Source organism: Exophiala dermatitidis, assembly GCF_000230625.1.
Source record: "Exophiala dermatitidis NIH/UT8656 unplaced genomic scaffold supercont1.1, whole genome shotgun sequence".
Lineage (NCBI taxonomy): Eukaryota > Fungi > Ascomycota > Eurotiomycetes > Chaetothyriales > Herpotrichiellaceae > Exophiala > Exophiala dermatitidis.
This window is the reverse complement of record NW_008751646.1, coordinates 2076262-2103032: the sequence shown is the minus strand read 5'-3', so window position 1 is coordinate 2103032 and position 26771 is coordinate 2076262. Positions and strand designations below refer to the sequence as shown.

The 26771-nt window shown below is 53.0% G+C and overlaps 8 protein-coding genes across 8 annotated transcripts; 3 read left to right on the top strand and 5 right to left on the bottom strand.

Moving 5' to 3' along the window:
• The first annotated feature begins 3531 nt into the window (after positions 1–3531).
• HMPREF1120_00750 (uncharacterized protein) lies at positions 3532–9069 on the top strand. Its single transcript, XM_009154752.1, has 5 exons — positions 3532–6226; positions 6300–6402; positions 6456–7109; positions 7160–7737; positions 7834–9069. Exons 2-5 carry the CDS (start codon positions 6339–6341, stop codon positions 8497–8499), a joined length of 1962 nt encoding a protein of 653 aa, XP_009153000.1. The 5' UTR covers positions 3532–6226; positions 6300–6338; the 3' UTR covers positions 8500–9069.
• A 1295-nt stretch (positions 9070–10364) lies between these two features.
• On the bottom strand, positions 10365–11510 carry HMPREF1120_00749 (uncharacterized protein; the record flags this gene model as incomplete). Its single annotated transcript, XM_009154751.1, has 1 exon — positions 10365–11510. The coding sequence occupies one exon, from the start codon at positions 11508–11510 to the stop codon at positions 10365–10367; it is 1146 nt and encodes a 381-aa protein (XP_009152999.1).
• Positions 11511–12489: 979 nt separating this feature from the next.
• On the top strand, positions 12490–16998 carry HMPREF1120_00747 (DNA excision repair protein ERCC-8). The gene is made up of 2 exons (XM_009154749.1): positions 12490–13958; positions 14015–16998. Exon 2 carries the CDS (start codon positions 14736–14738, stop codon positions 16428–16430), a length of 1695 nt encoding a protein of 564 aa, XP_009152997.1. The 5' UTR covers positions 12490–13958; positions 14015–14735; the 3' UTR covers positions 16431–16998.
• Positions 13100–14347, bottom strand: HMPREF1120_00748 (uncharacterized protein; the record flags this gene model as incomplete). The annotated part of the gene is made up of 1 exon (XM_009154750.1): positions 13100–14347. The coding sequence occupies one exon, from the start codon at positions 14345–14347 to the stop codon at positions 13100–13102; it is 1248 nt and encodes a 415-aa protein (XP_009152998.1).
• Positions 16999–17176: 178 nt separating the features above from the next.
• On the bottom strand, positions 17177–19057 carry HMPREF1120_00746 (uncharacterized protein; the record flags this gene model as incomplete). Its single annotated transcript, XM_009154748.1, has 1 exon — positions 17177–19057. The coding sequence occupies one exon, from the start codon at positions 19055–19057 to the stop codon at positions 17177–17179; it is 1881 nt and encodes a 626-aa protein (XP_009152996.1).
• An 866-nt stretch (positions 19058–19923) lies between these two features.
• HMPREF1120_00745 (uroporphyrin-III C-methyltransferase) lies at positions 19924–21693 on the bottom strand (the record flags this gene model as incomplete). The annotated part of the gene is made up of 1 exon (XM_009154747.1): positions 19924–21693. One exon carries the CDS (start codon positions 21691–21693, stop codon positions 19924–19926), a length of 1770 nt encoding a protein of 589 aa, XP_009152995.1.
• Positions 21694–22627: 934 nt separating this feature from the next.
• HMPREF1120_00744 (elongator complex protein 3) lies at positions 22628–24352 on the bottom strand (the record flags this gene model as incomplete). The annotated part of the gene is made up of 1 exon (XM_009154746.1): positions 22628–24352. One exon carries the CDS (start codon positions 24350–24352, stop codon positions 22628–22630), a length of 1725 nt encoding a protein of 574 aa, XP_009152994.1.
• Positions 24353–24639: 287 nt separating this feature from the next.
• Positions 24640–26764, top strand: HMPREF1120_00743 (succinyl-CoA ligase [GDP-forming] subunit alpha, mitochondrial). The gene is made up of 6 exons (XM_009154745.1): positions 24640–25000; positions 25053–25207; positions 25267–25380; positions 25436–25508; positions 25569–26700; positions 26747–26764. The coding sequence occupies exons 1-5, from the start codon at positions 24862–24864 to the stop codon at positions 26066–26068; spliced, it is 981 nt and encodes a 326-aa protein (XP_009152993.1). The 5' UTR covers positions 24640–24861; the 3' UTR covers positions 26069–26700; positions 26747–26764.
• Positions 26765–26771: the final 7 nt, after the last annotated feature.

The following is a 26771-nucleotide window of genomic DNA, read 5'->3' as shown; positions in this document are numbered from 1 at the left end:
TCAGAGTTCGTTAAGTGGTTTGCCGATGATCCAAATTGTGGCGCGAAAGTGAGCGGACTGGTCGTTGTGACCTGGCTCAATATTGTATAATCACTATCAGGTAGCTTGATGATGCGGGTGAAGCACGCCCTGGCTATACGAATCCTTCGAGCATTTCACTCGCTCCTCTTCCGGAGTCTCACGGCATTAGCTTTCGAGATCCCAGCAAGAACAAGAGCAAGGCCATCCAAGAGTAATAAGGCCCAAGCTACTACTAGACAGATCATTCATTGATCTACATGTCTGGCTTTGGCTGGAATCACTGGCAGCTGTACCATTCTGGAGTAAGAGAACGTGACTGAATCAAGGGACTCGATGTTTTGTTTATTGCGGTAGATGCCTACCTACCAGGTAAGGTAGTCACGTAGGAGGTGATGGTGGTAATCGTGGTCCAACACAGCGCAAGAAGATCCTGTCCTGCAGGGGACGGAAGTACAACAAGCTACCGCCTGGCCATAGGTCATCGTCTATATGTCCCAGCGGCCTCTTTCTGATATATACTTATGTTTCGACTTTCTCCAGTACCCATCCGTCCGTTTGTCTCTTGCTGTATGGATGTTTCTCCATGGTTTTCAAGTCCCGTTAAGGTTCACAGTCTCACAGAGACACTTCGCGGCCCCTCTCTTCGCACGAGTATGACCTTTGACATATTTCCCGTAAAGAGCTCGGGTTTTGAGAGTATAAACAAATGCATGCTAGTCAGACCTCTGACCCAGGATGCCTGCATCACCTGTATTTCCTATTTCAGAACTGCTTCGAAGATTGTTCTAATGCTGGCTGTTGATCGCCTCTGTCATTGTCTCTCCACGTCTTGGTCGCATCTGGGATCCTGATGATGGATTTGGGAAGGAAATGGACGGGGAAACAAAAAGGATTCCAGAGCTCTGTTCGCACTTCAGACATTGTAAGTGTTCTTTTGGTAGTCGGTACAGCAACGTATGCACCGGGGGCATTCTTAATTTGGGACTTGGTGGGGAGTGTCAGCCGAGTCTTCGCAGGTTAGAAAATCCAAATTGACCAAGGAGAAGGTGCGCCTCTCCCTCAGACGGGATCAAACATTGAGCTTGTGATTTGTGGGTTGATGAAGGGGATTCAAGACTTAGTTCCCGTCATTCACCAGGGACAGGAGTTTCTGAACAGAAGCTGCTCGGAGGGGGCTCGCCATCGCAGTCATTGAGGGCCTCAAGAAAATATTCATTGTTCGGATGCGCTGCGTCCTTTGTTACTGCAGAAGGCAGGCAAGTGGATGCTAGATTTCCAGCCAACGGTACCCACCAATACACCGGAAATGGAATGAAAAGGAATCAGCCGTGTGGTAGAGACGCCGGCAGTTGAGTCGGGACGAGTGTGCAAAGGTCTGTGGACTCGAAGCGACTGTAACATAAGGTACCATCTGGACCAAAGTTAGAGCCAGTGCACAGTCCCAATATGCAAAAGGGGCTTCCGCCACAAGGAACAGTCCCCCGGGCGGTTGATATCCGGTGGAAAGGACCAGATGCAACCTCGAAACCCAGAAGCGCCGGCTCCCGACCAGTCATGGCCCGGTAGGCTGTGGGAGCATCTGGTCCAATGTAGTGCCGTGCCGTGCCCGTTTGTATGGCCTGGTGGGGAGATCTCGGGGGAGCCCGTCCCAAGATACAGAGTTGGTCATTTGATTGGGCCAGACTCAGAGGTCAACAATCTTGAGAGGTAGATGAGAGCGGTTGGGAGCGCGGCAGATCGCACAAGGACATGAACGCAAGCGAAATTTGAAGCAGTGAATAGGAGTGGACAAGAGATACGTCTTCTGCTTGGATTGTTGAGACGTGACTGTCGACCTGAGGTACCAGATCCAATGGAGAGATGAGGGAGCATATTTTCCATCGTCTTGACAGTTCCGTCCCTGACAGCACGCATGCGACCAGTGTATCGGCTTGCAACCAATGAGATACCAACATTGCAACACAGCGATCGCGCCGTCATTACGCCAAATCAACCCCAGGGTCGCTTACCCTCAAGTCTAGCTCTGGTACATGGTAATAGTCTGGCAACAACGTCTTGACAGAGCAGCCATTTCAGACATGATTGGCTGACGGTCTGAAACCGCGGCGAAAGCCTGGCCAGAGAACAACCAGTCTAGCAAGGGACAAGCGGAATATCACCCAAGGCAGAACCTCATAGAGGGTACAGGGGATGTACCTTCAAATACTCCTTTGACTCGGACTGTGGGTTAGCTGGGGTGGTTTGATTCGCAGAATGGAACGACAATCCCATGAACATCAAGAGACGGTATGTTGTCTGAATGGTACGTCATGATGGCGTGCTAAACGATGGCGTAGATACCATTGTTTAATCAATGCCGCGACCCATAGGCGGTGAATAGTACCTGCATAATATCACCTCTGAACATCGGTCCAGACTTTTCGTCAACTTGACCTGGACAGAAAGCCTCCGAAACATTCCAACAACGGTAGATGCTTTGACGTTGCCGCTCCGACCCGTGCTGGGTCCTGTGCCGACGTGGCCCGACATTTCCTGGTATGTCACGCGGAAAATTGTTCCTAGCATAGCTCTGCACTCCTAGGCTCCATACCATTTGGTTCTAAAGTACCATTGATGCCCAAGCTCATTTACGAGCGATGGACTGGCCGCTGGCGTAGTGGATACCAATCGCATCTCGAACAGTTCGGGGTGAGGTGACAGATAAATCGGCAGGACCGAGTCATTTTTGATAAGGAGCAGAGCGACGCGTGCGCCTCGCCTGTGTCTATCCTAAAGAAATTTGGGGTTGAAAGCTGTCCACATGAAAGGTGGTGGCATAAAAATTTGCTTCTCCCGCACCAGAAGACCACTTGGAGAGACGACTAATGCGGCTAGAACCATTAGCGCAATCTTGAGGTCCCTGCTTTCAAGCCTCTGGTAGTGCCTCCACACCAGCTTGGACCCAACCTGCAGTGGCTGAGAAACCCAATCGGATGCGAGCCCAAAACTTCCACTCCCGAGATAGGGCAACCTGTCTCAAGGTCTTGTGCGCCGTCAGAAGAGGTACAGTACAAAGTAGTAGGATCTTCAGTTGCTCGATAAGTGACTGGACGTGGAGCGACCGGGTGCCGTTCGGCTCGACACTGATGGCGTAGTTGTTCTATTCTGGGCACACATTCAGGCACAGCGAAAAGACACAAAGCTCGGAAGGACCATGTAGAGGGCTTGTCTCGAATTGTCGAGAAGCGACCAACTCGGAGGGGGAAAGCGAGATGTGGAAAAGATGGTCGGGGGGAAGCGCAGGCCGGGCAGGATGTGGGCAGCCGGGCTCAAGTGAGGTTGGAACAAGAACAGGTGGAGCGCCAAGGCTAGCAGCGAGAATTGACCCAATTGAAAGTGCGCGTCAAGTTTTTCCGGTTCCATGGCGCTAAGCCTCAAGCGGGATTTCCCCTGAAAATGGGGATTCGCAGAAATTCCCATCTGCCTGCCACCCGCCACCCTTCAATTCCAATCTTCCAATCTTCCATCCTTCTTCTACTGCGGCCCCACGATGCCCACGGTCGCTAGACCAAGCACCATCATCTGCTCAGCCACAATCAGGGTCCAAGGCGCTACTGGTACCATTGTACTTCCTCCTCGTCGTATGCTGCAATGTGATATTGCCTGAACATTGTACCGTGTACACCGCCCATTGTCACTCCTTCGCTTTTCGCCACCTGCAATGCCGATGTCGAGCTCAAGCTGAATGTAGACAGATTGATCGTCTTCGCGATATGCGAGCCTAGGATGCATTCTCGCATCATTCAGTATTAATAGCAGCACCAAACACGTCGTCCTCTATACATAGAACGATCGTCGGCAGAATCAACGTCGTGCAGTATACAGGACACTACAGGAGCTGGGAATGGCGTGATGGTTCTTTTGTCGGTGCCGGGCCACCCTTGTACGCCTGTCTCAGAACGACTTGTCGACATGCGGGAAACTGGTCCTCGAGAGACAATGAGCACCAATTCATAGCGGTCCGCTGGCTTCCAACAGCTCAAAAGATAATCTGGTCTACTGTTTCATGGCATGCATTGCATCTAGGACGAAGTCTTACCATCTCGAATGTCTCAAAAGGATCTACACGCGCTTCGCCGAGAGTCTCACTTCCAAGGCGTTTGTGTCCCAGCAAAAGCTTGTATCCAGCGATATTCTAGCATTGTCAGACTCGAATATTGTCATGATTGTGCTTTCATCGCCTTATCCGGTGGCAGGGCATAGCCTGGGTAAAAACCTCAGTTCCTGCGATGAGTCTCGCCAGGGGTCCTACATCAGACAATGCTATGACGAGGACCGGCCATTCCCACCGTGGTTTGCACACAAAAATACTAAGAGAAAACTCACGGTTTCTAACTCTGTACGATTGTAGTTCGCTAACCGGTAGGCACAGAAGCCGAAGGCGATATGCTGGACCCTGGAAGCAGACGCAGATGGCTGTGGCTTGCGCACCGAGGCTTTAACCAGAATGGTATAAAGATCTGCAGAGTCCAGAACCATCAAACATCACTTTGCCTCCCGCGCTGGGTGCCACTCCTCGTTGAGCAACCATCAGCGGAAGCTCGCTTCTGCACCTCCATGGCTATGGATTGGCAGATGCAGGGTTCCCTAGGCTTTACACGTGCATAGCTTTGGAGTGCCCGCGTCATTGTGGATGCGACAGTTGGTCAATTGTCGAACTTCAACCTTGAAAATGAATGTGCGTTATTGCGACTGAGTGGGGAACTTCCAGCAACAATGCATGCCCTTCCAGCTAAGCGATGGTCAAGCTTGGTATCGCCTGGCAGTTGAGACACCCGGAACAGCGAGCTGTCTTGTCGGATGATATCCCTAGGTCGAATGCATAAGGTCGCCACAGCTCAAGAGCCAGGAATCAGCGAGCTCATTCGCCCACGTTCCGCTACCGAACCACTTCTCCCTACGCTCACCGCGCGAGCTCCGGCAACACTGATAGCGCGCCGTTTGACTACGCACTGCCTACCCGCCTTGATGGTGCGAGTCAAGTCGGAACATTTCTCGAGCGTTCAGTTGGAGTTTGTTGTATTCGGAACCGGCCCAACTTTCCGAGAGAGGAGTACACACACAGCCACTACTCTCTGAATGACCCACCGGCTAAATTTCACAAGTTCAAACGGTGCGAACAAAAATCGATGCCTGGTGTGCACATGGGAAAGCCCATGTTCTGTCCTCCACTCATGCCTGTGGAAATGCCTCTACTGGTCAAGTCGGTTGTTATTTGCCAGCGTGCGGACAGATGCTCTCAGCCACACACGGTCGCTTGCGAGAAACGGAATACCGGGCCCAGATCATAGCTTCTTCATTCCGGACCTAGCCTGGTGCCAGATATGCCACCGTCGCTCTGATCTCCACGCTTTACCCATCTTGGGTCCTGAACATCGCATCAAAGATCCGTCCAATAAGGCTGCAGCCCTGGACCGTAATGCAACGAAGCCCAGCAAAATCGGCCTCCGTTATGTTCGTTGTGCGCCGGCAAAACCCATGGTCCTTATTTCGAGCTCTTAGCTCACCGAGATGTGGCTCTGGTATTGTGGTAGACCATCAACCTTCCGCTTCGGTCGAGCTTAACCCTAGTTTCTCTGGGTTTCCCCGAATCGTTTGGCCTCCTTCCGCCAGGCTTGATCACCCTGACCTGGACAAGGGACCGTCCCCAGTCCTTTCCAATCATTCCTGTTGGTCTCCTTTTGGCCACTGATTTGCGGTGGACCCTGGCGCCGTTGTCGAATTTCACTTGTTGTGTCCCACAGGCTCTAGTATAATGTGCGTCGCTATCGCCGCCAGTCCTTAACTCTCACCCCGGTCATGCCACATTTGAGACACGGTTGGATACGCATGCCGTTCTTAACTCTCGTTCTTTTTGCACGCCAGCCGCAAACCAATCGTTCTTTAATCCCCTCGTTCGACACTGCCACGAGCGAAGAGGCTTCCTCATCTAGCCCTGTGAAACAACAGAAGGATCCCGGCAGCTCACGTTCATTTCCAAATTTGGCGCCGGCTGGATGTTTCATTTCCCTTCTCGAATACACCAGTGCCTGACTATCAGGAACCTCAATCAACGTCTTTCCCAGAGTCAACGAGCTCACTCGGATAGGGGCGACCCGGGCGCTCAGCCTCCTCGCTGTTGGTAGAGGACGATCTTGTCTGCAGAGTCTAGCTGTATCTATTTGAGGTATTCTTTCTGTCCGGGCCTGATGTCTTACCCCGAGCAACATGGCTGACTGATGGCCTTCATCTGGGTCCAGCAATACTTTACACTTCCTGTTATATTTGAAGGCTTAGGTATGGGTGATGAACCACCGCTCCCAGCAATTTCCACACCTCATGAGAATGAGGAGAGCTTGAGAGGTGTGTTTGTTCTCCACGCCCATACATGTTCTGGACAAGACTGACAGTAGCAGAACATTCTCCTCAGCGACCGGTACCTGTGTCGACAACCCCATCAGCACGAGTGCCGGACATGGAGTTTGAATCCTATCCTCGACAACACTTCGGCATGGCTCATTTCCCTGGTGCGGAAGCGCTCGATATGTCAAATATGGCAGCAGCCTTGCCAGAATACCCGATGCGACAGTTCCAGCAACAACCATTTCCTCACCAATTTCCTACAGCCGGATCTGCGAACCAGTCAATGATGTATCAGTATCAGCAAGGCGCGCAGTTTGCTGGTCAAACTGCCGGTAATTACAGCCAGACCTTTGCTCAACAGTACCCAACCCAATATGTGCAAAGCCTTCCATCGCGACAGGGCCAAGGTGCATTTCCTCAGTTCATCGGCGGCTCGGCCGGGGTGAGTGGCCCGCAGGCATACCCAAGCCAGGCCCTTTTGTTGCAACAATCGATGCTTCAGAGTGCGGGTGCGACAGTCCAGCATCAACAGCATCAGCACCAGCAGCACCACCAGTCACCATTCGCCCAATCTCATGTACCTGCGCCGTACATGGGCCACTACCCTGGCAGGGTCGCGCCCCAATATCCTTTACCACATTTGCGTGTGAATAGTAGCCTTGCGCATCCGCAGGCACAGCAGTTCTATCAGCAACTCGACCCTCAAGGTGAGAGCAATCTTCTTTTCGAGAGTTGGAGACAAGACTAAGTGAAGAAGCCATCAGGAGAACCAGTTCGAATTCGTCGTTACAGACATCTGCGCTCAGAGGGCCGCCTAGAAAACCACGGCAGTCCGGGCACGCCCTTTGGGTGGGCAATCTCCCACCGTCTACCAACATAATCGACCTCAAAGACCACTTTTCAAAAGACGCCACAGAGGACATTGAAAGTGTTTTCCTGATATCGAAAAGCAACTGCGCCTTTGTGAATTACAAAACCGAGGCCAGCTGCGCAGCCGCCATGACCCGCTTCCATGACTCGCGCTTCCAAGGCGTCAGGTTGGTGTGTAGACTGCGCCGCGGCAGCTCTTCTGCAGCGAACACACCGCAAAGTGTCGATGCAGCGCCGGCCGAGATTTCGGCTTCGGCCGGGGCCAAGCAGCCTGACGGTGTGCCAGGGGAGCAAGCTGTGACAGTCGACGGCGCAGTCACAGCCGAGCCTGAACCTATGAAGAAGGTCAAGGAGAAGTTCTTTGTTGTCAAAAGCCTGACGGTCGAGGACTTGGAACGTAGTGTCGTCAGTGGTATATGGGCCACTCAGGCGCACAATGAAGAGGCGCTCAATAAGGCGTATCAGGTCAGTTGCTCCTTCCTTTTCTGCTTCTTTCTTTCTCTTCTTTTTCCGGCACAATCTTAAATGTGTCTTTTTTTTGCCTTTTCTAACGACCAGCAGACAGCCGAGAACGTGTATCTGATTTTTTCGGCGAACAAATCCGGCGAATACTTCGGCTACGCCAGGATGGAGTCGGCAATCGATGCCGAGTCTGCTGCCAAACTCGACTACCAACCACGACCAGAGGCGCCAAATCCCAGTCCTTCCGATGTCCCATTGACGGTTTACACACCGGCTACCGCCACGGCACCCAGGGGTCGGATCATTGACGACTCTGCACGCGGCACGATCTTCTGGGAGGCGGATGTGGAGAACAGAGAAAAAGAGGAACAACACACGGCAGAGGAGGATAGCGGGAACCTGTCCGGCGAAGGCTACGAGTCCACCAGCCCTGCGACGCCGCAAAGCTTCGGAAAACCGTTCAAGATCAAGTGGATGTCCACCGACCGCCTGCCGTTCTATCGGACCCGAGGTCTGAGAAACCCTTGGAACTCGAATCGTGAGGTCAAGATTGCGCGGGACGGCACCGAGATCGAACCTTCTGTAGGTCGTCGCTTGGTCAGCATGTTCCATCGTCCCCAGATGGCAGCGCCCGTCAGTCCCAGCGCCGCAAGACAACATCCTCCCGCTCCTCAAGGACCACCGCCGCCCATGGCTGGATTCATGTCTCCTCCTCATGGCGCAGCTGGCGCAGCCCCAGGAGGTATGTACGGCAGAGGTTATTGATAATCATCACCGTCATCTAGTCATCCGTTTTCCCTCTTCTCGCAATGCCATACATCCCCACTCTATTGCTGTTCAAAGGGTGTTCCTCCGACGACGACACGATGTCACGAACAAAACTGGGAGAAAAAAGAGAAAAGGATTGATGAAACACCAAGCGACATGGCAAAGCAACGATTTCCACGGCGTATTGTTAAGATACCTGGGGCGGGCGACAGGAGACAGGCCTGTTTTGAAGTGTTCGAGTGGATATGGTTGGAACTTCGGAAATAACAACAACATGAAAAAGATGAATACCAGCACGTAGGCCCTCGGCTGGGCCGAGGATCATTTCAGTTCTACTTGTACTACTCTGTGCTCGGGTGATGTTGACGGAAGAGTCCTGGCCCAGGAGAACGAGAGGTCTCATCCTTTGCTTTCTCGGCTTTTGCAACGGTTGAGCAGAGGGCGGACTCCCGCCTCGCTTACACGGATCATTTCCTGGTTTATAGAGGCACAGGAGGCATGCCAGGCTCAGCAGCGACGGCAGAAACCAGAGTACCTTTTTACGATCTTACGAGAATCTTTTGCCCCTTTCCTTGGAGTTTGGATCCGCTGCCTCCCACCTCTGTCTCTCATTTCTCCCCTCTCTATATGTCTCTCTATCTCCCTCCCTCTTTCTTCCTCTCCCTCTCTATATCTCCGTGTATCTCCCTCCCCCTCTGTCCCCATCTACCTCTCTCTGGCCCCCTCTACTTCTTTCCTTAGACTTGTGTCTTGTCTACACGCCGAAGCGTCTCCACTGGAATCGATCGGCACAATACCAGCCTACTATTGGTATTTCTGCACCACGCGTGTAACACTGCTCAGATTCGCACTACCTTCGGGCCACCGTCGACCATCCACAATTCACCATCGAGGCTCTCTAGCCTCGCTTGTCCCACCCGCACCACACCCCCCCAGAGGAGGATAACCATTTTCCATCAGTGGCTGGTTAGCTAACTACGTTTTCACAATTTCAATTATTTTCTAGCTCGATTCCCCATCGTAGGTTCTATGGCCATGTAAACTCGTTCGTTGCTCTCCCAGACGGGTCAGGATCCGTCATCACGTGATGAGGCTGACTGCGCTGCGAAAGCCGCTGACAAAGCAGGGCGAGCCAGCGAGGATCTTCGCGTCTACACCAATAGTGAACGGCTCATTATGGTTCAAGTGGGAAAAGGACGTAGAGTCCCGAAGAAAACTGCTGGTGTTCGGGCATTTGTATCTCCTTTCGGTGTTGCAAGAGGAATGGAAATTGAGAACTCGGTACTTCTCATCTCCTCAGCAATGTCTTAGTGTCAGCTTCGTTGGGAACATGCGGAATCACAACTGGAAACGGTAGACTCGTATGCAGAGAACACGACCATGTTGAACAGGAAGAAGGCTTGTTTCTGAATGTCAATAAAAGTACTATTGTCGATTAACTACTCAAAGCCTTCACCTTGATTGGGTACATGTATCAAATGTACCAAAAAGTGCTCTTCATCCTCTACGCCAGCAAATGCTCGACTTCAACTTCTTGACTCTCGTCCGCACGCCTGAACCACCAAACACAACATTCATTCATTCCGCTTATCTGGGGGTATCGCCAAACTGTCATCCACTCTTCATGACCCATCTAACGTGTACGCAGGCGCATTTGAAGGCATTTTCGAAAAAAGAAAACAAAGAGAAAACTGCACAATCGTATCAGCGCCGTTGTCTCTGTCGGTAGTCGGCAGTGGTGCTTGCGCTCGCAGGCCGGCGAGCGACGTAGGGAACTCCACCTGGATGGCGCTGATGGACCCGGCAGCCCAATGTCATTGTCCGTTCACCGCGCGTTGCAGCGAAGCAACCATTTTAGCCCACTAAGCCCATTTCCCAAGCAAGGCCATCAAACCAGCTCCCAGGCACATTGTGATAAAGGCTCCCAGCACCGTCTGAATTTTGGCCCTCTGCATGCCCCTGCTAAACATGAACTCGTGCGCCATCAACTCCACCAAACCAGTATAGATCAGAATGCCTGCGGAGATTGAGTCAAACACACCATTGACGATGAGGGTGGTGGCAGATTCGGGAGGATAAGACTTTCGGACACCCAGGCCGATGGCAATGGCGATGGGCGTGCTCAAACCGTAGGCAAGAGCCAGAACGTAAGGAGTCCATCTGCGGTCTTTCGGCCATGGTGTAACGGCAAGTCGGGATCCGAGACCAAGGCCTTCGAACGTTTGGTGGAAGATCAGGACAATAAAAAGGGTGTCGAACTCGTTACCAGCTACGGCAAGAGTGAGGCCAATGAAAACACTGTGGAAGATGATGCCGAATTCCAGGATGAAGATGGCCGTCATCTGAGCCTTGTAGTCCTCGAAGCTGAACGGATTGGCGGCTTCCTCGATGTCGTTATGTTCTCGAGAGTGTCCAAGGTGATCTTCACCAGGCACTGAGATACTGCGGCGGTCTTGCCTGACGGCATCGGTATCTGTCACTGAAGGATCGGTGTCCTTGTATGGTTCACGAGCCGTGGTGTTGGTCAACTCGGTCTCCATCGATGGGTTCCCATCAGCGCCATGTGTGTGTGCCTGATTATCATTGTACCCCGAGCCAAAATTGCCATACCTCATCACCATCAGCTCAACGAAGAAGAGAACGAAGATGGTCATCAGAACAATTCCTTCGACCCAGGAATAGTCGGTGATAGGACCAGTGAGACATTCGTTGGTCAAGGCTTCTTCGGCCGGCCCAAGCAAGTGAATGAAGGCTGTTGCAACGATGACGCCGGAGCCGAAGTATTTGCAGATGAAGAAAACCCAGTCAGGAATCTTCATCCCGCGATGCCGGTTGGCAAAAATGGGGAACACGGTACCGATGGACGCCGTAACCCAGATGATGAAGAGCGCAGCTATCCGCAACCCCATCCGACCATCGTATGCATTGCCAGTGTCACAGGACGGCGCAGGCTCCGCGTCGTCATCATCCCGCAACACCAGACGGGCGAACGTCTCGAGGTTGGCCATGGTATTACAGTGGCAGACAAAAGCGGTGACCGGCAGGTAGAGGAACGGCGGTTACCGGCAGGGTGTAGTGATCGGTCTGCTACACTCGTTTGAACGGCGTGGTTGAACGGCTGTTGTACATCCAGGATGAATTCAAGAGTAGCACAATGCTTGCTTTATGTTAGAACGCGTAGCTAAGGAATGCTTGACTTTTCTTATGGCTACCTTATCCGGTGGAGATATCTGGCGCTGGCTGCGTCGCAAGAAATTTTTGCTGACTTTCCAGGTCTGTTATAGGAAGTCGGTCAGAGATGAGGTCCTCTTTGGTGGAGCGTCAATGTAGTGGAAAGAGCACAACGCGAAAATATCACTGGACCCAGAGTCCTATGGAATTAAAAAGGAAAAGAAGGATCCTGCGGTTTCCACATCAAAATCCGAAAAACTCTCCATCGGGTGGATGAAGTAGAGAAAGGGAGGAGCGGGTGCAAATAGAACGGCCGATGGCAGGTTGTCTTCAGCGTGGCTGTCGTGGGGATCCTGCTGCAGCTCGAGTTAGGCAGCCTGGACCAAGCGCAGAGCATTCGCTGCTCCCACTGGCACCGGCATCCTCTGCCAATGCTTGCTTCTAGGCGAGAAGGCGCTGATCTGGTGCAGCAAGCTGAGGGAGACTCGAACCTTCCCAAAATATCAAAAGTGAGGACCTTAAGGTGCTCCAGAGGCTATCGACTCGGGAGCCAATAGCAGACCACATAATGAGCAAGGCACCGAACTCAAACCGAAAATGGGGCCTGTGATTTGTCGGCTGAAGCAAAGGTCGCCAAGAGGCCAGGTACGTGACAGTTTCTATTCGTCCATGTCCCACCACATGGACCATGTTGGGACTGGCGGACGGAGATCCGTATTGCTTACAGTAACTTCATCCGGCAGCTTTCCAGCGATAGTGCTACTACTATTGTACCTACTGTATCTACCATTGTAGATTGGAGATGTACAGTTCAAGCTGGAGTTTGTACGTAGCACAGGTGCAGTAGCACTACTGACGGACCTGTTTGAAACTCCCCATGTGTAGCAGTTTGATGTTGCAATATATAAAGCCAACGATGGCCATCATTGTCCTGACCTGGGTACTTGTACAGAGCCACCACCGCCTCTGGGCGATCTTGCTCATCCATGTCTCGAAACTGACGCTGCGTGCCGGTCGACTAGAAATAAAACCAGAAGAAGCAACCCCAAACGAGCGGTCTTGCTAGTGGCGTTGAAGATAAGGCGGGTGAAGAAGCACTGCAGTGCACTGGCAAATAACAATAATGAGCAGCCCGGTGCAAGGATGCCATGGCTTGGCATCTGAAAGATCTTCGACGTCAAGATCTCCATGTCGATGCATCATCGGGTCTTCGCTCGAGTCCCCAAGAAGGTTCTTCCCCCTCACATGTGGCTCGGTTGATGGGAGAATTGATCAAGCTGGTGTATGTGGTGTAGCCGGTAAAACGGGACTAAACAGTGCATCCTCGCCAACAGCTTTGCCATGCTCTTCCCCAAGAGCATCGTGACCTTTGAGGCTGTCGGTGCGCTTTTGCCTACCTGGCTCTCGGTATGTCTCATTTCAGTTTTCAGGCAAGTCCCAGCAGAGCCCCTGCTTCACCGAAGCTACGGCCCTTGGGTGTTGTCGGTGTTCGACGAGGAATGTGCAATATGCCCTTGTACAGCATCCATCCCATTAGGCCTGTAATAGCACAAGTGGACGCCAGAAGCTGGACATATATATCCCTCCGTCGGCGTAATTGGGCCAACCTGTGTTGTGTTACGTCGTGACGTACAAGATCCTTCGACTGGTCCTGCCCGATATCCGAGATCGAAAACCACGAACCCAAAATAGGGATTGGAGTCACGCAGTTCTCCAAGATTGCTTGCAAGACCTGCGGCAAATTCCTCTTTCTTGGAACTTGCCAGGGTAATACAGACCCGGCAGAGGCAAGGCCATCTTTGCGGCCCAGCACCACGGATACATCAACCGGTCCACCGAATATCTCTCCCGAATGCTTTCGAGCCCAACCATCTAGTTTCGCATATTTGTTGTGAAGAGCGTCCTTCAGCCACGCTTGTGGCAGATTAGGGCTCTGCATAAGCGCAAGATACCCCAATGCCAGACAATCCACGCTGGAAGTTTGATCTCTGAGAAACCACTCTTTTTCTCCCAAGGCGTCCAGCAGTGGCTCGAAGAAGTCAGAAGTGATGCCATCTAAACGAAATCGGTTCTTCTGCATGTTCCTTCCAAGCAGCCCACTGACAGTTTGCCTTGGTTTCCGCAAGGATTTCGGGATCTGTGCCGTTAACACTGCATCCTCCTTCTTGTCTTCCTGCGCAGTGTCCACATCAAGGCCGCTGAGCCCCAAATGTTCCGATCTCTTCTTTGCTTTTGCTCGTACTTGATGAGGCACAGACCAGCTGTTGGGCCACGTCAAGATTTCGGCAAGAGCTTGCCTGGTACCGCCATGATAGTTGTCGGTGCTAACATAGAGATACAGGTCGAGCAGAGGCTGGCCGCGAGATTCGAGAAAGGATGATAGGGCGGCGCGATCGGCCCGTTGTTTGTCGTCGAGGTCTTTGTCGAGGTCCCATTCTCCGCCTGAGACATGTTTCAAGTACGCAACGATATTGTCAAACCCTGATACCCAAGTCTCGCCATTGCGTAGGGCTGGAAGCTCTCCAAGAGGGCTGACGGCCGGATCGCTAGAAGGGATCAATGACCAGGCGTCAGCAGGAAGGCAGCTGCGCAGGTAACAAATCGCCGCAAGACATGGGGCATCGATAGAGGGCAGGTCAAAAGCTGGGCCCCATATGTGCAATTCCAGCACCATTTCTTGCCGTACCGGGAGGACAATTGACGACAGGGAGTAAAGGGCACGCACGCCCCCAAGGGTTCCAGTTTGGAATTCCAAACCGCAAAAACGCGTCTTTGGACATAGAATATGTCCGGCAGAGCATAAAGCAAAGGTAGAGCGGAGTATACTTCTCAATTACGCAGCTGCTCGCAATACCTTCCAAATGCTGCTATGCTGCTGCTAAAACGCACTAGTGGTTGACTTTACTACTACAATGTACTGGTAGTAGTAGCCGCCATATCAACTCGATCAACCTCTCTCTCCATTACTGCATCATCATTCACGCTCCGACTCAGCTGAGTAGGATCAAGTCAATCCGACTTTCTGGTGCTCTTCCAAGCAAGCACCAGGCTCCCACTGATGCATGAATGATCTTCGCCTAGGCCAGTGCCTGGGCACGGTACCGGCACCATCATTTCGGCGGATTTATAACGAAAGTCAGATCAACAGCCTTTGCCATCAGAACAACATCATATTCACGCTTCAAAAGTCCACCGCGCGCGATGCGCAAGATGTGCCCAGGAGTCAAACGGCCCAGTCTACGCCAGCGTCCGGGTCTGGACCTGGATCTGGATCTTCCAGGATCGCGCACCAAGCTGGCGTCAACTGCCTGGCCATAGACCCCGTCTCAGCTCGTTACCTGCTTTCCGGAGGAGCAGACTCCACGATCCGGTTATGGGATTTAGAGAAGAGAGAAACCCCGACCTTCAACTCCCAACCAACAGGTAATGGCGGCACCAACACCAATGAACCACAATACCTGCAGTACTACCGGCCGACAGCGTCCTTGACCCGTGGGTCGGCAGCAGCGGCACACACGCACGCCTTGACATCCATCTCGATCTACCCGTTCGACCCGACGCCGACGACCTTACTGAGCACGAGCTACGACAAGACGCTCAAGGTAACGTCCATCACGCCCACATCGCTGGTGCCAGTGCATACGTTCGACCTCGACTTCCTGCCATACACGCACTGCATGTCGACGGTGGTCGATGCATCGCCCTTGATCGCCGTGGGCACCGCTCACCCAGCAGTGCGGCTGCTAGACCTACGAACGGGATTATCAACTCACTCTCTATCCGGGCCCAACGGAGCCGTGTACACGGTATCATGGTCACCCAAGAAATCGTTCCTATTGGCCTCCGGCTCCGCCGACGGCCGGGTCCTATTCTACGACATCCGCCGGGCCAACGCTGTCTTTGCCTCATTAGACCTCGACGACGCAGTCGGCGTCGTAGGCGAGTTTCCTTCAACTGGGGCTGGGGCGCGACCGGAGCTTCTCGACTTCCATGCCGTCGCGCACAACGGACCCGTCACGAGCGTGCAATGGACGCCCAGCGGCGACCGTCTAGTCACAACGGGCCACGACCAGCGCATCCGGGTATGGGACACATGCACAGGCCGCAATGAGCTGGTCCATTTCGGCCCGCGCATCCGCAACGAGAGACACGGCGAATTGAAACCGCTGATTTCGCCGCTCGGCACCCATCGCCCTGGTCACGAGTCGCTGTTCTGGCCTAACGACGACGGCCGCGGCGTCATTTTCCAGCATCATCTGCGCGAGGGCCATTTACTGAAATCCCTACGTACCCAAGGCATCAAGCTCGCCGAGATCCAAGCTGCTGCAGCTGCCAAATCACGTGGAGGTGGAGCTGGTCGTGGACGAGGTCGTTGTGGTGTTGGTGGTGCTGGGGCAGGCAGCAGTAGTCTCGGCCGTCTGACGAGCGGCGGCCGCATCAACGCTATGGTCTGGCGCTCCAATGCTCCTGCTGGCGATGCTGTTGAGATGTACACTGCGCACGGTGATGGGAGCATTTGCGCTTGGATGCCGCGGCCTGCCGGTACCGGTCTCGGTACCGCGGACCAAGACTACGAAGCAGAGGCAGAGGCAGACTCAGGAGAAGTAGAGCCTCCGCCGGCCCCTGCTGGTACACTTCCGCCGCAATCCGCCCCGGCAGACGCGGGGGAGGATGCAGATCGTCGAAGGAAGCGCAAGCGCGAGCTTATGGCCGACTTGGTCGAGGGTTTGGCGCGGCGACCTATGCGGTTCTCGTGACTGCCAGTGGTCTCAGGTTCTACCGAAGGTGGGAAGCGAGTAAATCAGATTCATCTCATGTTTTTATCATACATACATCCTGAGCGATGCCGTCAAAGGGCAGGCACAATTCAAGAACCCTATCTCGCGGCCATCTACCTACAATTTCTAAAAACGGCATCACGAGGTGACATGGTGGTCAACCGAAAATCAAGGATGGCCTAAAAACCAAGACTCCCTCTTCGTATTTGCTTGTCAATCAGATAGATACTCATAATCGAGGGATCATTTGGCCCAACGCCTAACTCGCTCACAACTCGCTACTACTAGTACCTTACTGAATCACACCTTCAAACCTTGAGAGATCTGGTCCCCACACGCTACAAGAAACCGCACCACCACCCGCGCAGCCAGCGTAGTAAGAGTACAAAGAAACGTAATTTAAATGCTGTACAACCGTCAAAGTCAACTGTTCCCTCTGTGGTCATTTCCTGCCAGTGGCGGAGACGAGATGGTGTCCTCTCCTCGACCTGCCTCATGCAAGGCTAGATAGGCAGGAACTGAAAATCAAACATATGCGGGTTCCGCCACCACGTTCTTCCATTGCTCCTTCAGCTTTCACATACAGTACACTCCATTTCATATTCGGCAATTATGTCGTCCCGGGTCATGTTCATCTTAATCAATTATTCCTCACTTCTTGGGGTTCCTCGTCATGCATTGGGTTCTGCCGTGCGGAGCATATGCGGCCAACATAGACGCCAATGTTACCGCTTCGGCACAGAGAAATCGTTCTGCGTTGAGATTTTGAATCTCATATTGATCCCCGCAACCCTATCCGCTTGGGTGATCACATTGGTGCCGGATGAATGCTGCTGCTGCTTTGACGGCTGTGCGGCGGCTACTGGGGCCGCAGCCGCAGGTGCAACGGTGCCCGTAGCAGGACCGACAGCCATACCGCCGTATGCCGGCCTCTGGACCGGAACTTGACCCGGCATGGGTTGCGGTTGCTGTTGTATTTGATACACAGGCATCATGCCCATCACGTAACCTGGATACCCTGCATTGGGTGGCCCCAGCGGCTTTCCGTATGGTAGAGAGGCATGACCTGCAGGTATGGCCGTAGTCGAGGTCGTTCCGTCAGCCGACACCCGAAAATCGACCTTGTAATATCCCCCAGGAGTAGGGGTCTGCTCAAAGTAAGGATGACGGCGCGGCGTTGCACCGGCAGATGAATGCGATGAGGCCACTGATGGTGTCATGACGAAGACATCTTGTCGAGGTGCTTGTCCAGACGGCGGCTGGGAAGGGACCGTCGCATGCGCTTGAGACTGCCGCTGCATCATGCTGGTATTCTGGTGTTGAGGGGTGCTCACGGTGGGCCCTGAATTGCCGCTGCCACGATGGTATGGTCTATTTTGTGGCGTCGGTGCTTGTACGCCAGGGCCTGTGCCTGTGCCTGTGCCTGTGCCTTTGGGTTTATCTGAGAAGAGAGGAGGGATTGAGGTAACGTTTCCGGTCGGAGGCTTGTTTGTTTCACTGGGCTGGTGCGATGAAGCCGGTCGTGACTGAGCCGCATCGGGTCCTTGTGGAACTGGTGTTGGTGCGGCTGAATTCCCGGCTGATACTGCGCTGCTTGGTTCATTTCCATCCTTCAAACCGGCGTTGTCGGTCGCCTTTTCGAGGAATTCTGAAAAAGGCGATCCAAAAAGAGAATCCGTCTCGCCACTCGCCCTTGGCGCTTTGGACGTGTCAGTACCTTTGCCAGACTCCTCCACAGCAGGTGCTGTCCTATTTTCTGTCGCCGGGGCACGGGTTTCTATCCTTGATGCTGCCGGAGCATATGGGGCATATGCGGGCACAGGAGGCTGTATTGGTGGCCGGGCGGGCAGTGGGTTAGAGAAGGCTCTAGACTGGGGTGGCTGTTGGTTTCCAATGCGGGCCAAATCTTTGTTCGGCTCGGTCAGTGACTGACTCGCCGGCGACTTTGACATTCGGTACTCGGCCTGCCTTCTGGCCCATAGTTCACGTACCCCCATTGCCTCGTTTTCCGCTCTCTTTTTCGCAACCAGTTGCGCAATTAGGTTGGGATGGGTCGCCAAGGTGGGAGTTTCGCCCGGTTTTAGGGGAGGTTCTTCAGGCGCGGCGGGAAATCGAGTCGGCATGCTTTCCCGTCGCAATTGAGGGCTCGTAGTAGAAGGGTTCGCGGAAGGGTCTCGGCTTTGCACAACATTAGAGGATGGAAAGGAGTTGTTAACACCTTGTTGTTTCCCCGACTCGTCCACTCGCCTCGAGCCGGCCAAATTAGGGTTGTTCTTCAGCGATGACTGAGGCCATGATTGAGCACCCGTAGAATGTCGTTGTTGAGAGTGCATATCGGATCGCGCATTCTCTTGAGTTCTAGTGCCAGCACTCAACGTTGCGCCAGCCTGCGCGGATGACTGTGAAACTCCCTTCGGCTGGGGCTGGGTCTGTCTTGGGCCATTGGAGATCGCTTGCGAAGAAGTTGGCGCCGAGTGCGAGTCTCTGCTGTTAGCAAGGGATCGTGAAATGGTCGAGAACTGCTGGAGTGAAGGAGGAATTTCAAATGCCACGCGTTTCTGTGGAGAGGCTGGAGATGGCGAAGGGGTGCGCTTGCGGCGCGTCATTGTAGATGGTGTTGGGTCTCAGCAACCATGGTAGAAGGTGACGATCGTGTACGGTGAGCAAGACAGATCCTTCACAACCGTGGTCATGGATAGCAAGCCGGACGGAGGATGAGAATGACGGCAGGAGTTGCCAGCGCGATGCTGGATGTTGGCATTTGCTGATGTAGATGGGATTGTATTGGGAGGATTGGTGGTGGTGGTGGTGGTGGTGGTGGTGGTGGTGGTGGTGGTCGTATTAACCGCTGAATTGGGCTGTAGCGGCTTCCCCAGCCATAGGACGCAGCTTGCGTGTGGTGTTTATAACACACGGCAATAAAATGCACGATATATTACTCCAGATCATTCACGCGCAGCCGCAGTCGAGTCCAACTTGAACAGGGAATGTAATGACGTTGCCTCGAGTTCCAATGCGAACTCCTCAGACAACTTCTACTGTGCTGGATATACGGATTTTCTTCATCTAAATCTCCTTAACACTCTGCCTCTGTATTTGGTTTGGATACACAATGTACAACGTGAGCGACATTTCACAGTTCTCTTGCCTTGCCAGCTTTTGCTTCACCGTGAATAGGGTAATGCCTATGTGTACCGAAACCTGGAGATGTTGGGGGAAAGGGGCTGGTTGTCATTAGCGGTGGTACCCTCGCTATTACAGTTCAAGTTCGATAAGCGAGATAGACCCGCATACATTTCTTTGCTACAGCCGTTGGGTAGGGCCGGATCGCGCAACTGTCAACAAGGGGCAATTTCAAAAGAAATGTAGGGTGTAGAGACTGTGTTTTTCATGAATTTACATCGCGAATATAACATCTTTAAACATCTTGTGGGTATCTTGAATCCATGAACCATGCACCATCTTTCCATCGCTATACTGAAATCTGAACCGGCGCAAGATCTGATCCAACTGTTCTCACACCATCCTTGCACGAAGAGACCTCGATCTCCCTCAGAATTTGCAATCCTTCGCCGGTAGATTCTGTCGTTTCGAGACCTCGAAACCCTTCCTCGACAGACCAGCGCTGTCCCTCGCTTAGTTTGTGCAACACCTCGCAAGCATGCCCGACCACCAAAAGCCCCGGAGGTCTGGACCCTTCCGTCTCAACAGCTTGGCAGACATGTTCCAAAGTTGACCGGATCACTCTTTGGTCTGGGCAACTCGCTCGTTCGATCACCGCGCATGGCGTACTCGACGGCCACAACTCCCGCTTCCGCGTTGCTTGATCTTGCTCTTCCTCGGCGTTTCTCGTCAGACTGTTGACTAAGCCCTCCAGTCTGTGCAAGGCCATCAAGAACACTACCGTCTTGCTCTTTCTGTATGACGGCGGCTCTGGAGCGGCGCCCTTCCTCCCTGTGCCAGTACAGATGACCACTTGATCCGCGACTGCGCGGTGGGTGACCGGTATCTCTGCGAAAAGCGGTGCCGACAACGCACTGGTGATTCCAGGAATTACTCTGACTTCATATCCACGGTCGCGGAAGAACGAGACTTCTTCGGCTCCGCGACCGTACAGGTACGGGTCTCCCTGCTTCAGGCGCAGGACATCTTTGCCTTGTTTCATTGCATCAAGACCCAGCTGGAGAAGTTCCTCCTGAGCCGCATCTGCGTTTCCGGGAAATTTTCTTGCAATATGGACGGGGGTTCTCCGTGGGATGAGCGCGAGGATCTCCGCCGGCACAAGCTTATCGGCCAGAATGAAATGCGCCGTTTGGATGGCCGCCAGGGTCGCAATCGTGAGTAAAGAGGGATGGCCAGGTCCCGAACCGGCCAAAGTAATGGTACCTTTTCGAGAGTCTCGACTGAGTGGCATATGGTCCGTAGAGGCTGAGCCAGGAGCAGACGCTTGACCGGGTGAGCGGTAAGCTTCAAGAACGGCCGCAACATCTGCATCCGTGATGGCAGCGAGGCGGCTAAGAGGCCAGTACTCGCATATCTGAGACAGCCATCTCATGCGACGAGTGCGCAGCGTAGCCGGATCCTGGTCGTCCTCCTTGACTAGTGAGTTGAATGTATGTTTCTGCGCCGAAGACTCGTCGTCTCCAACATCCGCGTCCATGGCCTCGTTCCCATTTGCCGCATTGAGTCTGCAATCTTCTTCCCATATTCGCCTTCTCATGGCTCCAAGTCGTTCAACTGCAGTACCAAATTTTGGTGGGAGACTGGAGGCGATTTCCCTTCGAATGCGCGACGACAACTTGCAGCCATTCCCGGACGTCGTTATGCCAATTTGCAACGGTCCATCGGAATATGTCGACAGTAATGTAAAGGTGCAAAGTGCAGGTGCATCGACCACGTTCACTGGTATCCGCAAGCGTCTGCAAAGGTTGGATATGTGGCTGCTTTGAGGATGTTTCGCAGACCATGTAATGAAAACGGCGTCGACAAACCCATCGACTTCTTCTCTTCCCAGTGTCCTTAAGTCCTGCTCTTCAAAGTCTCGTTGTATCCAAAGTACATTCCCGTCATCGACTGCCTTGGCTAAAGTGAAGTGAAGGTCTGTGGTGCCCGGCGCGACAATGACAGGGCGGGCGCCGACCTCGAGTGATTTCGCGCACCTCGAAGCCGCAAGCGGGCCGGTCCCCAGGACCAGATGAATCTGGCCGACGCAGCTTTGCGCCGTAAGCAGTGAAGGAGTCATGTGTCTTCAGTGTCCGGCGGACGGAGACCGACTAAGCAGAGTGAAATGGGCTGAAGAGAGCAAAAGAGACGGCCGCAGCAACGATGGCAGATCAGTCAAAACCCAGCGACACCATCGCTATGCAGATATAAATCAAGGGAAGATAAGAAATGAAGAGAGAGCTGGCCTTAGAAGACCATCTCATGCCATGCCCAGGAGTAATAAATAATACAGGACGCCGCAAACCCTCAAGAATCAATCAGTCCATCAAAATTGGCCCGCCGTCTTGGAGAAACGCAGGTCAAAGACGGAAATCGGGCAAAATTATTTGAAAATTCGCGATGACGCGATTTGACCGACTGCCGTTATCGTTATCACCAGCCAATCACACATTCCCCTTTACACGCCTGGTGGAGCCGCGGAGTCTCGCCGTCTTTCCCCGGTCCCGAGTCCCTGACCCCAATAGGATTAGATAATAATGCACAAGTGTACCACCAGTCTGTCTCTTTGCTCCATACGGAGCGGCTTGAACGGTATCTAGGTACCCTTGGAGCAGGACTCTCTGTTGATGACCTTTGACTTGGTACAACGTTGATAATTCCATTGTGCTCAATCAGCTTCAGTGGAGGACTCGTCTGCGATGCTTGCTGTCTTGAAGGATTCGAGTGCTGATATAGTACCATCCAGGCAGCGTACCCTCTGTCAGCTCGCAACAGGTCGGTGGCCTCGGGTGGTGTGAACATCAGAGGATAATGCGAATCGAGTGTCGCCATGTGATTGATCAGGCCATACGATGCACTCGTTCTCATGCTCGACAACATGGAATGCGGCTAACAGCTCTCGAGTACTTCTCCATCGTGGACGGGAGTGGGGAGGTGTTCCGCTGCTGATATCACTTGTGTGCCTGTAAAGAAACTCGTGTCGCTGAACAATGTTGTCGTTGGCATAGTCTTCTTCAGTCGTTATCCTCATCGTCGTAGCTGAGCATCTTGCTCATGTATGGTCCATCAAGGCGATATCCGAGACGTGCATAGTAACTTCGCACCCCGACACCGCTGATCACACTTAACTTCTCACTACCGTGCTCATCCCGAGCTATTCTTTCAGCTTCCTTCATCAAAAGGGTGCCATATCCTTGATGTTGAAATTTGCTCTTTTCACGGCCGTGGATCGGCACAGCAAGACCGTAAACATGCAACTCCCTAACCATGCTGGTCGGTTGACCAGTCAGCTCGGGTCGGAAGGTGTAGTCAGTGGTACACTTCCGCAGTCTCAGCAGACCAATGAGAATATCCTGTTTTGGATCTTCATATGCCAGGAACGTTTCCCAACCGCCGTTGGCCATGTAATCTCTCCTGACAAGTTCGACCTGCGACGGCCGAATCTTGTTCTTGACTTCATTGATGCCGACTTCCCGGGTACGCACGTCCCGACATGTTGTGCCGAAATCTTTCATTCTCGACAATGCCAGCTCCCGTAGATTGCCGTTTTCGACACCGGAAGTGACCAGTGGCATAGGTATATCACGTTGGACACGGTAGATCCTGGTCCAAGGAGGCACCAAGGCTAAGATCCGGGCCACCAAATCCACGAGAGCATTCGGGGTGTAATTCTTAAATCGACCAGTCCGCCACAATTCATAGACGCCAGTGCCGCGGATGACCAGAGTGGGATAGATTTTCAGACCGTCTGTTCTGAAGTCGGGATTTTCAAAATATTCTTGGAATTGAAACAGATCTCGCTCCATGCCGACGTTGGGTAAGTCCGGCATCATGTGCGAGACGACCTTGAACCCAGCATCTTTGCAGAATTTGAAGGCTTCCACGACGGCCGCGACCGTATGGCCTCTGTTGGTATCTCGGGCCACGTCTTCATACAATGACTGCACACCCAATTCCAGACGTGTGCATCCATATCGAAGCATGTCTGATAAATGGTCGATCTGTCCAAAGTCTGGTCTGGTCTCGATGGTGATCCCCACGCATTTGATATTGGACATTTCGCCGGCAGCAACCGCCTCATCGACGTTCTCGGTCTGATAACCAGACAGAGCATTGTGTAACTGGGCGATAAAGTTATCGCGGTAGGCCTGGTCTAAGGACATAAACGTGCCGCCCATGATGATGAACTCCACCTTGTCGACGCTATGTCCGAGACTTTTGATCTGGTCAACCCGCCCGCGGGCTTGCTCAAAAGGATCGTACCGAGCGCGGATGGCACGCATCGACGTGGGTTCATAGCCGGTATATGATTGAGTCGAGTACTCGAAATCGGAATCGACGCCACCGGGACAGTAGGTACAAACGTTCCCTGTAAACGCAATGTGGGGACAACGGTGTGGTTTACACATCACCGCCACGACGGCGATCCCGCTTGCTGACCGTACAGGCTTCGCGATCAGTTTAGGGAGAAGATGTTTCTTGTATTGTTCCGGGGTGGCGGCAAGAATGGCGGTAAGAGGGGGTTGTGTGCTCAGTCTGTGTTTCTTTGCGATGTCACCCCTAAGTCTGTTGAGATTGATATCTTTCTTTGGCTTGGAATCATCGAGACTGGCTTCATATTCTTGCACCAGCGCACGAGCAATGTCGGCACAGGCGGCCATAAACCGAACATTCTCAGGCGGAAGTTTTTCATTCTTGCCCACTTTGACCTTGGTCCTGGTGACTGTTTCTGTCGCCATTGTCAAAAGAGTGGCACTGGGTATTCCGTAAAATCAGGTAGAGAGTACAGTCGGCATCTCCCTCCGAAATGAATGTTGGTTCGACTTCGAGGAAATCTACTCTCGCCTCTGCAGACCGATGATACTGGAAATTTCAATATCACGTGGAAAAAGTTTTGGGTGAACAGTCACCGCCGCGGCAGGGCTGAAGAGCAGACTGGCTAACCACATTAGGTGCTGGCCTCATGGACACTACACGCCGCTTTAAATGACCCGCTGGTCTGGCAAGAACGTACCTCGCTGAGTCATCCGCCCAGCTGCAACTTGAACTGCAGCACGTTGCATACCTAGGTACGCTGCGCGAAGTCCGAGTTGGACATTGGCACCAGCAGCCGAGCTCCGCAGCCTGTCACGACCGTTTTGATACCAGTCGATGAACAACTTGAAGTCGCTGACCCTAACTTGCGCAACGCCTCAACCTTCAAGTACCTGCTGATCTTCTGTGGGCTGCTCGTGCAAAGTTCGCAGCTATGCAGGCCTTCAGGTTCTCGTTGCTTCGGCAAGCCAGCAGAGGCTACGCGACAGTCTCGGCCAGCTCACAATATCAAGCTACCATTCCCCATTTGAAGATCAACTCCGATACCAAGGTCCTCTTCCAAGGGTTTACAGGTATATCCTCTGTCATGGCTACCAATTGGTCATGACTGACAATCAATTACAGGTAAACAGGGGACATTTCACGCCCAGCAAGCGATTGATTATGGCACCAAAGTCGTGGGCGGCACAAACCCCAAGAAGGCTGGCACACAACACCTGGGTCTTCCCGTGTTCAAGAACGTGGCCGAAGGGGTGAAAGAGGCTGGTGCCAATGCGAGTGTAAGTAATCTTGTTCAAGACTTCTTACAAAACAAATTGTTGATCTTAAACCTCGGCAGGTCGTTTTCGTTCCGCCCCCTGTGGCTGCGGCCGGTATCGAAGAAGCGGTTGCAGCTGAAATCCCTCTCGTCGTCTGCATCACTGAAGGTATCCCTCAGCACGATATGGTTCGGGTCAGTGGTCCCCAGACGGCTCCCAGTCTTTCAGCACCACTAACAGCAAGAACAGATCACAAACATGCTCAAGACACAGAATAAAACACGTTTGATAGGCCCCAACTGCCCCGGTATCATTGCTCCAGGTGTGTATCTCCCTAGCTGACCTGTCGGCTCCGTCACCGCTAATCTTTAAAACAATACAGGTCGGTGCAAGATCGGAATTATGCCCGGGTTCATTCACAAGCAGGGCCGAGTTGGCATCGTCTCCCGATCGGGCACTCTGACCTACGAAGCGGTGAATCAGACTACGAAAGCCGGACTTGGCCAATCATTGGTTGTGGGCATCGGTGGTGACCCGTTCAGCGGCACCAACTTCATTGACTGCCTCAAGGTCTTCATGGAGGATGACGAGACGGAAGGCATCATCATGATCGGCGAAATTGGAGGCAGTGCGGAAGAAGATGCGGCCGAATACTTGAAGAGCGAGAACAAGAAGAACAAGCCTGTGGTGAGCTTCATTGCCGGCATCAGTGCCCCTCCTGGTCGACGGATGGGTCACGCCGGTGCTATCATCAGCGGTGGTAAAGGAGGAGCCGATTCTAAGATCGCTGCGCTTGAGGCAGCCGGAGTGGTTGTGGAACGAAGTCCGGCAGCGTTGGGCAAGACTCTGCACGCGCAGTTTGTGAACCGGGATCTCATTTGAGCGGCACTGGCTTTGAGTGGTTTGTGCACCGGCAATGTGGACAGGCGAGGATCAAAGGAGTGGTTTATTGTATTTTGATTAAATCTGTCAGGGGCAGAGGCTGGTCGCATTGTGTGTGGATGTCGGCATCTTCTGCTTCGTGCTTGACATTTGACAGGACGTAGTCCTTTGTCCCTAGGATTGCCTCGATTGTCGGAAATTCTCAAACAGCGCCGTTCTTATGCATATTTACCCTTGTATACAATATTTCATCATAACGCCTCGGTCATTATTATAGGGATATCGCCCCTCGTCGGCTTGCCCGGACATGCAGCCAGGCTTGGAATCCACAGAACACGAGGAAGCCCTGTATGACTTAGTATGTGTTCAACAATCTGGGGTCGGCAGACCACTTACGGCGTAAACTGCCACGGCGATGAATATCGAAGCTGCAACTGCAGCCCCATTTTCCGGATCTTCTTCAAGCCCCATCATCATATGATGGTCCCTCTGCAGCCAGAGCCATTAGCACCCAAATCCAACGCAATAAGTGGTTAAGGGTATAAAAGTCGGGAAGGGTCGTACCGCAAAGAGGCCTCCAATGATGGACAGAATGACTACGGCAAAGCATGAGATAACCGTGCTGTCCAAGGGTTAGTGGCAAGCGATAGTAATGCCGTAAGGACTGACCAGCTCCAGGCACTGAAGGCGGATACAACGGGCT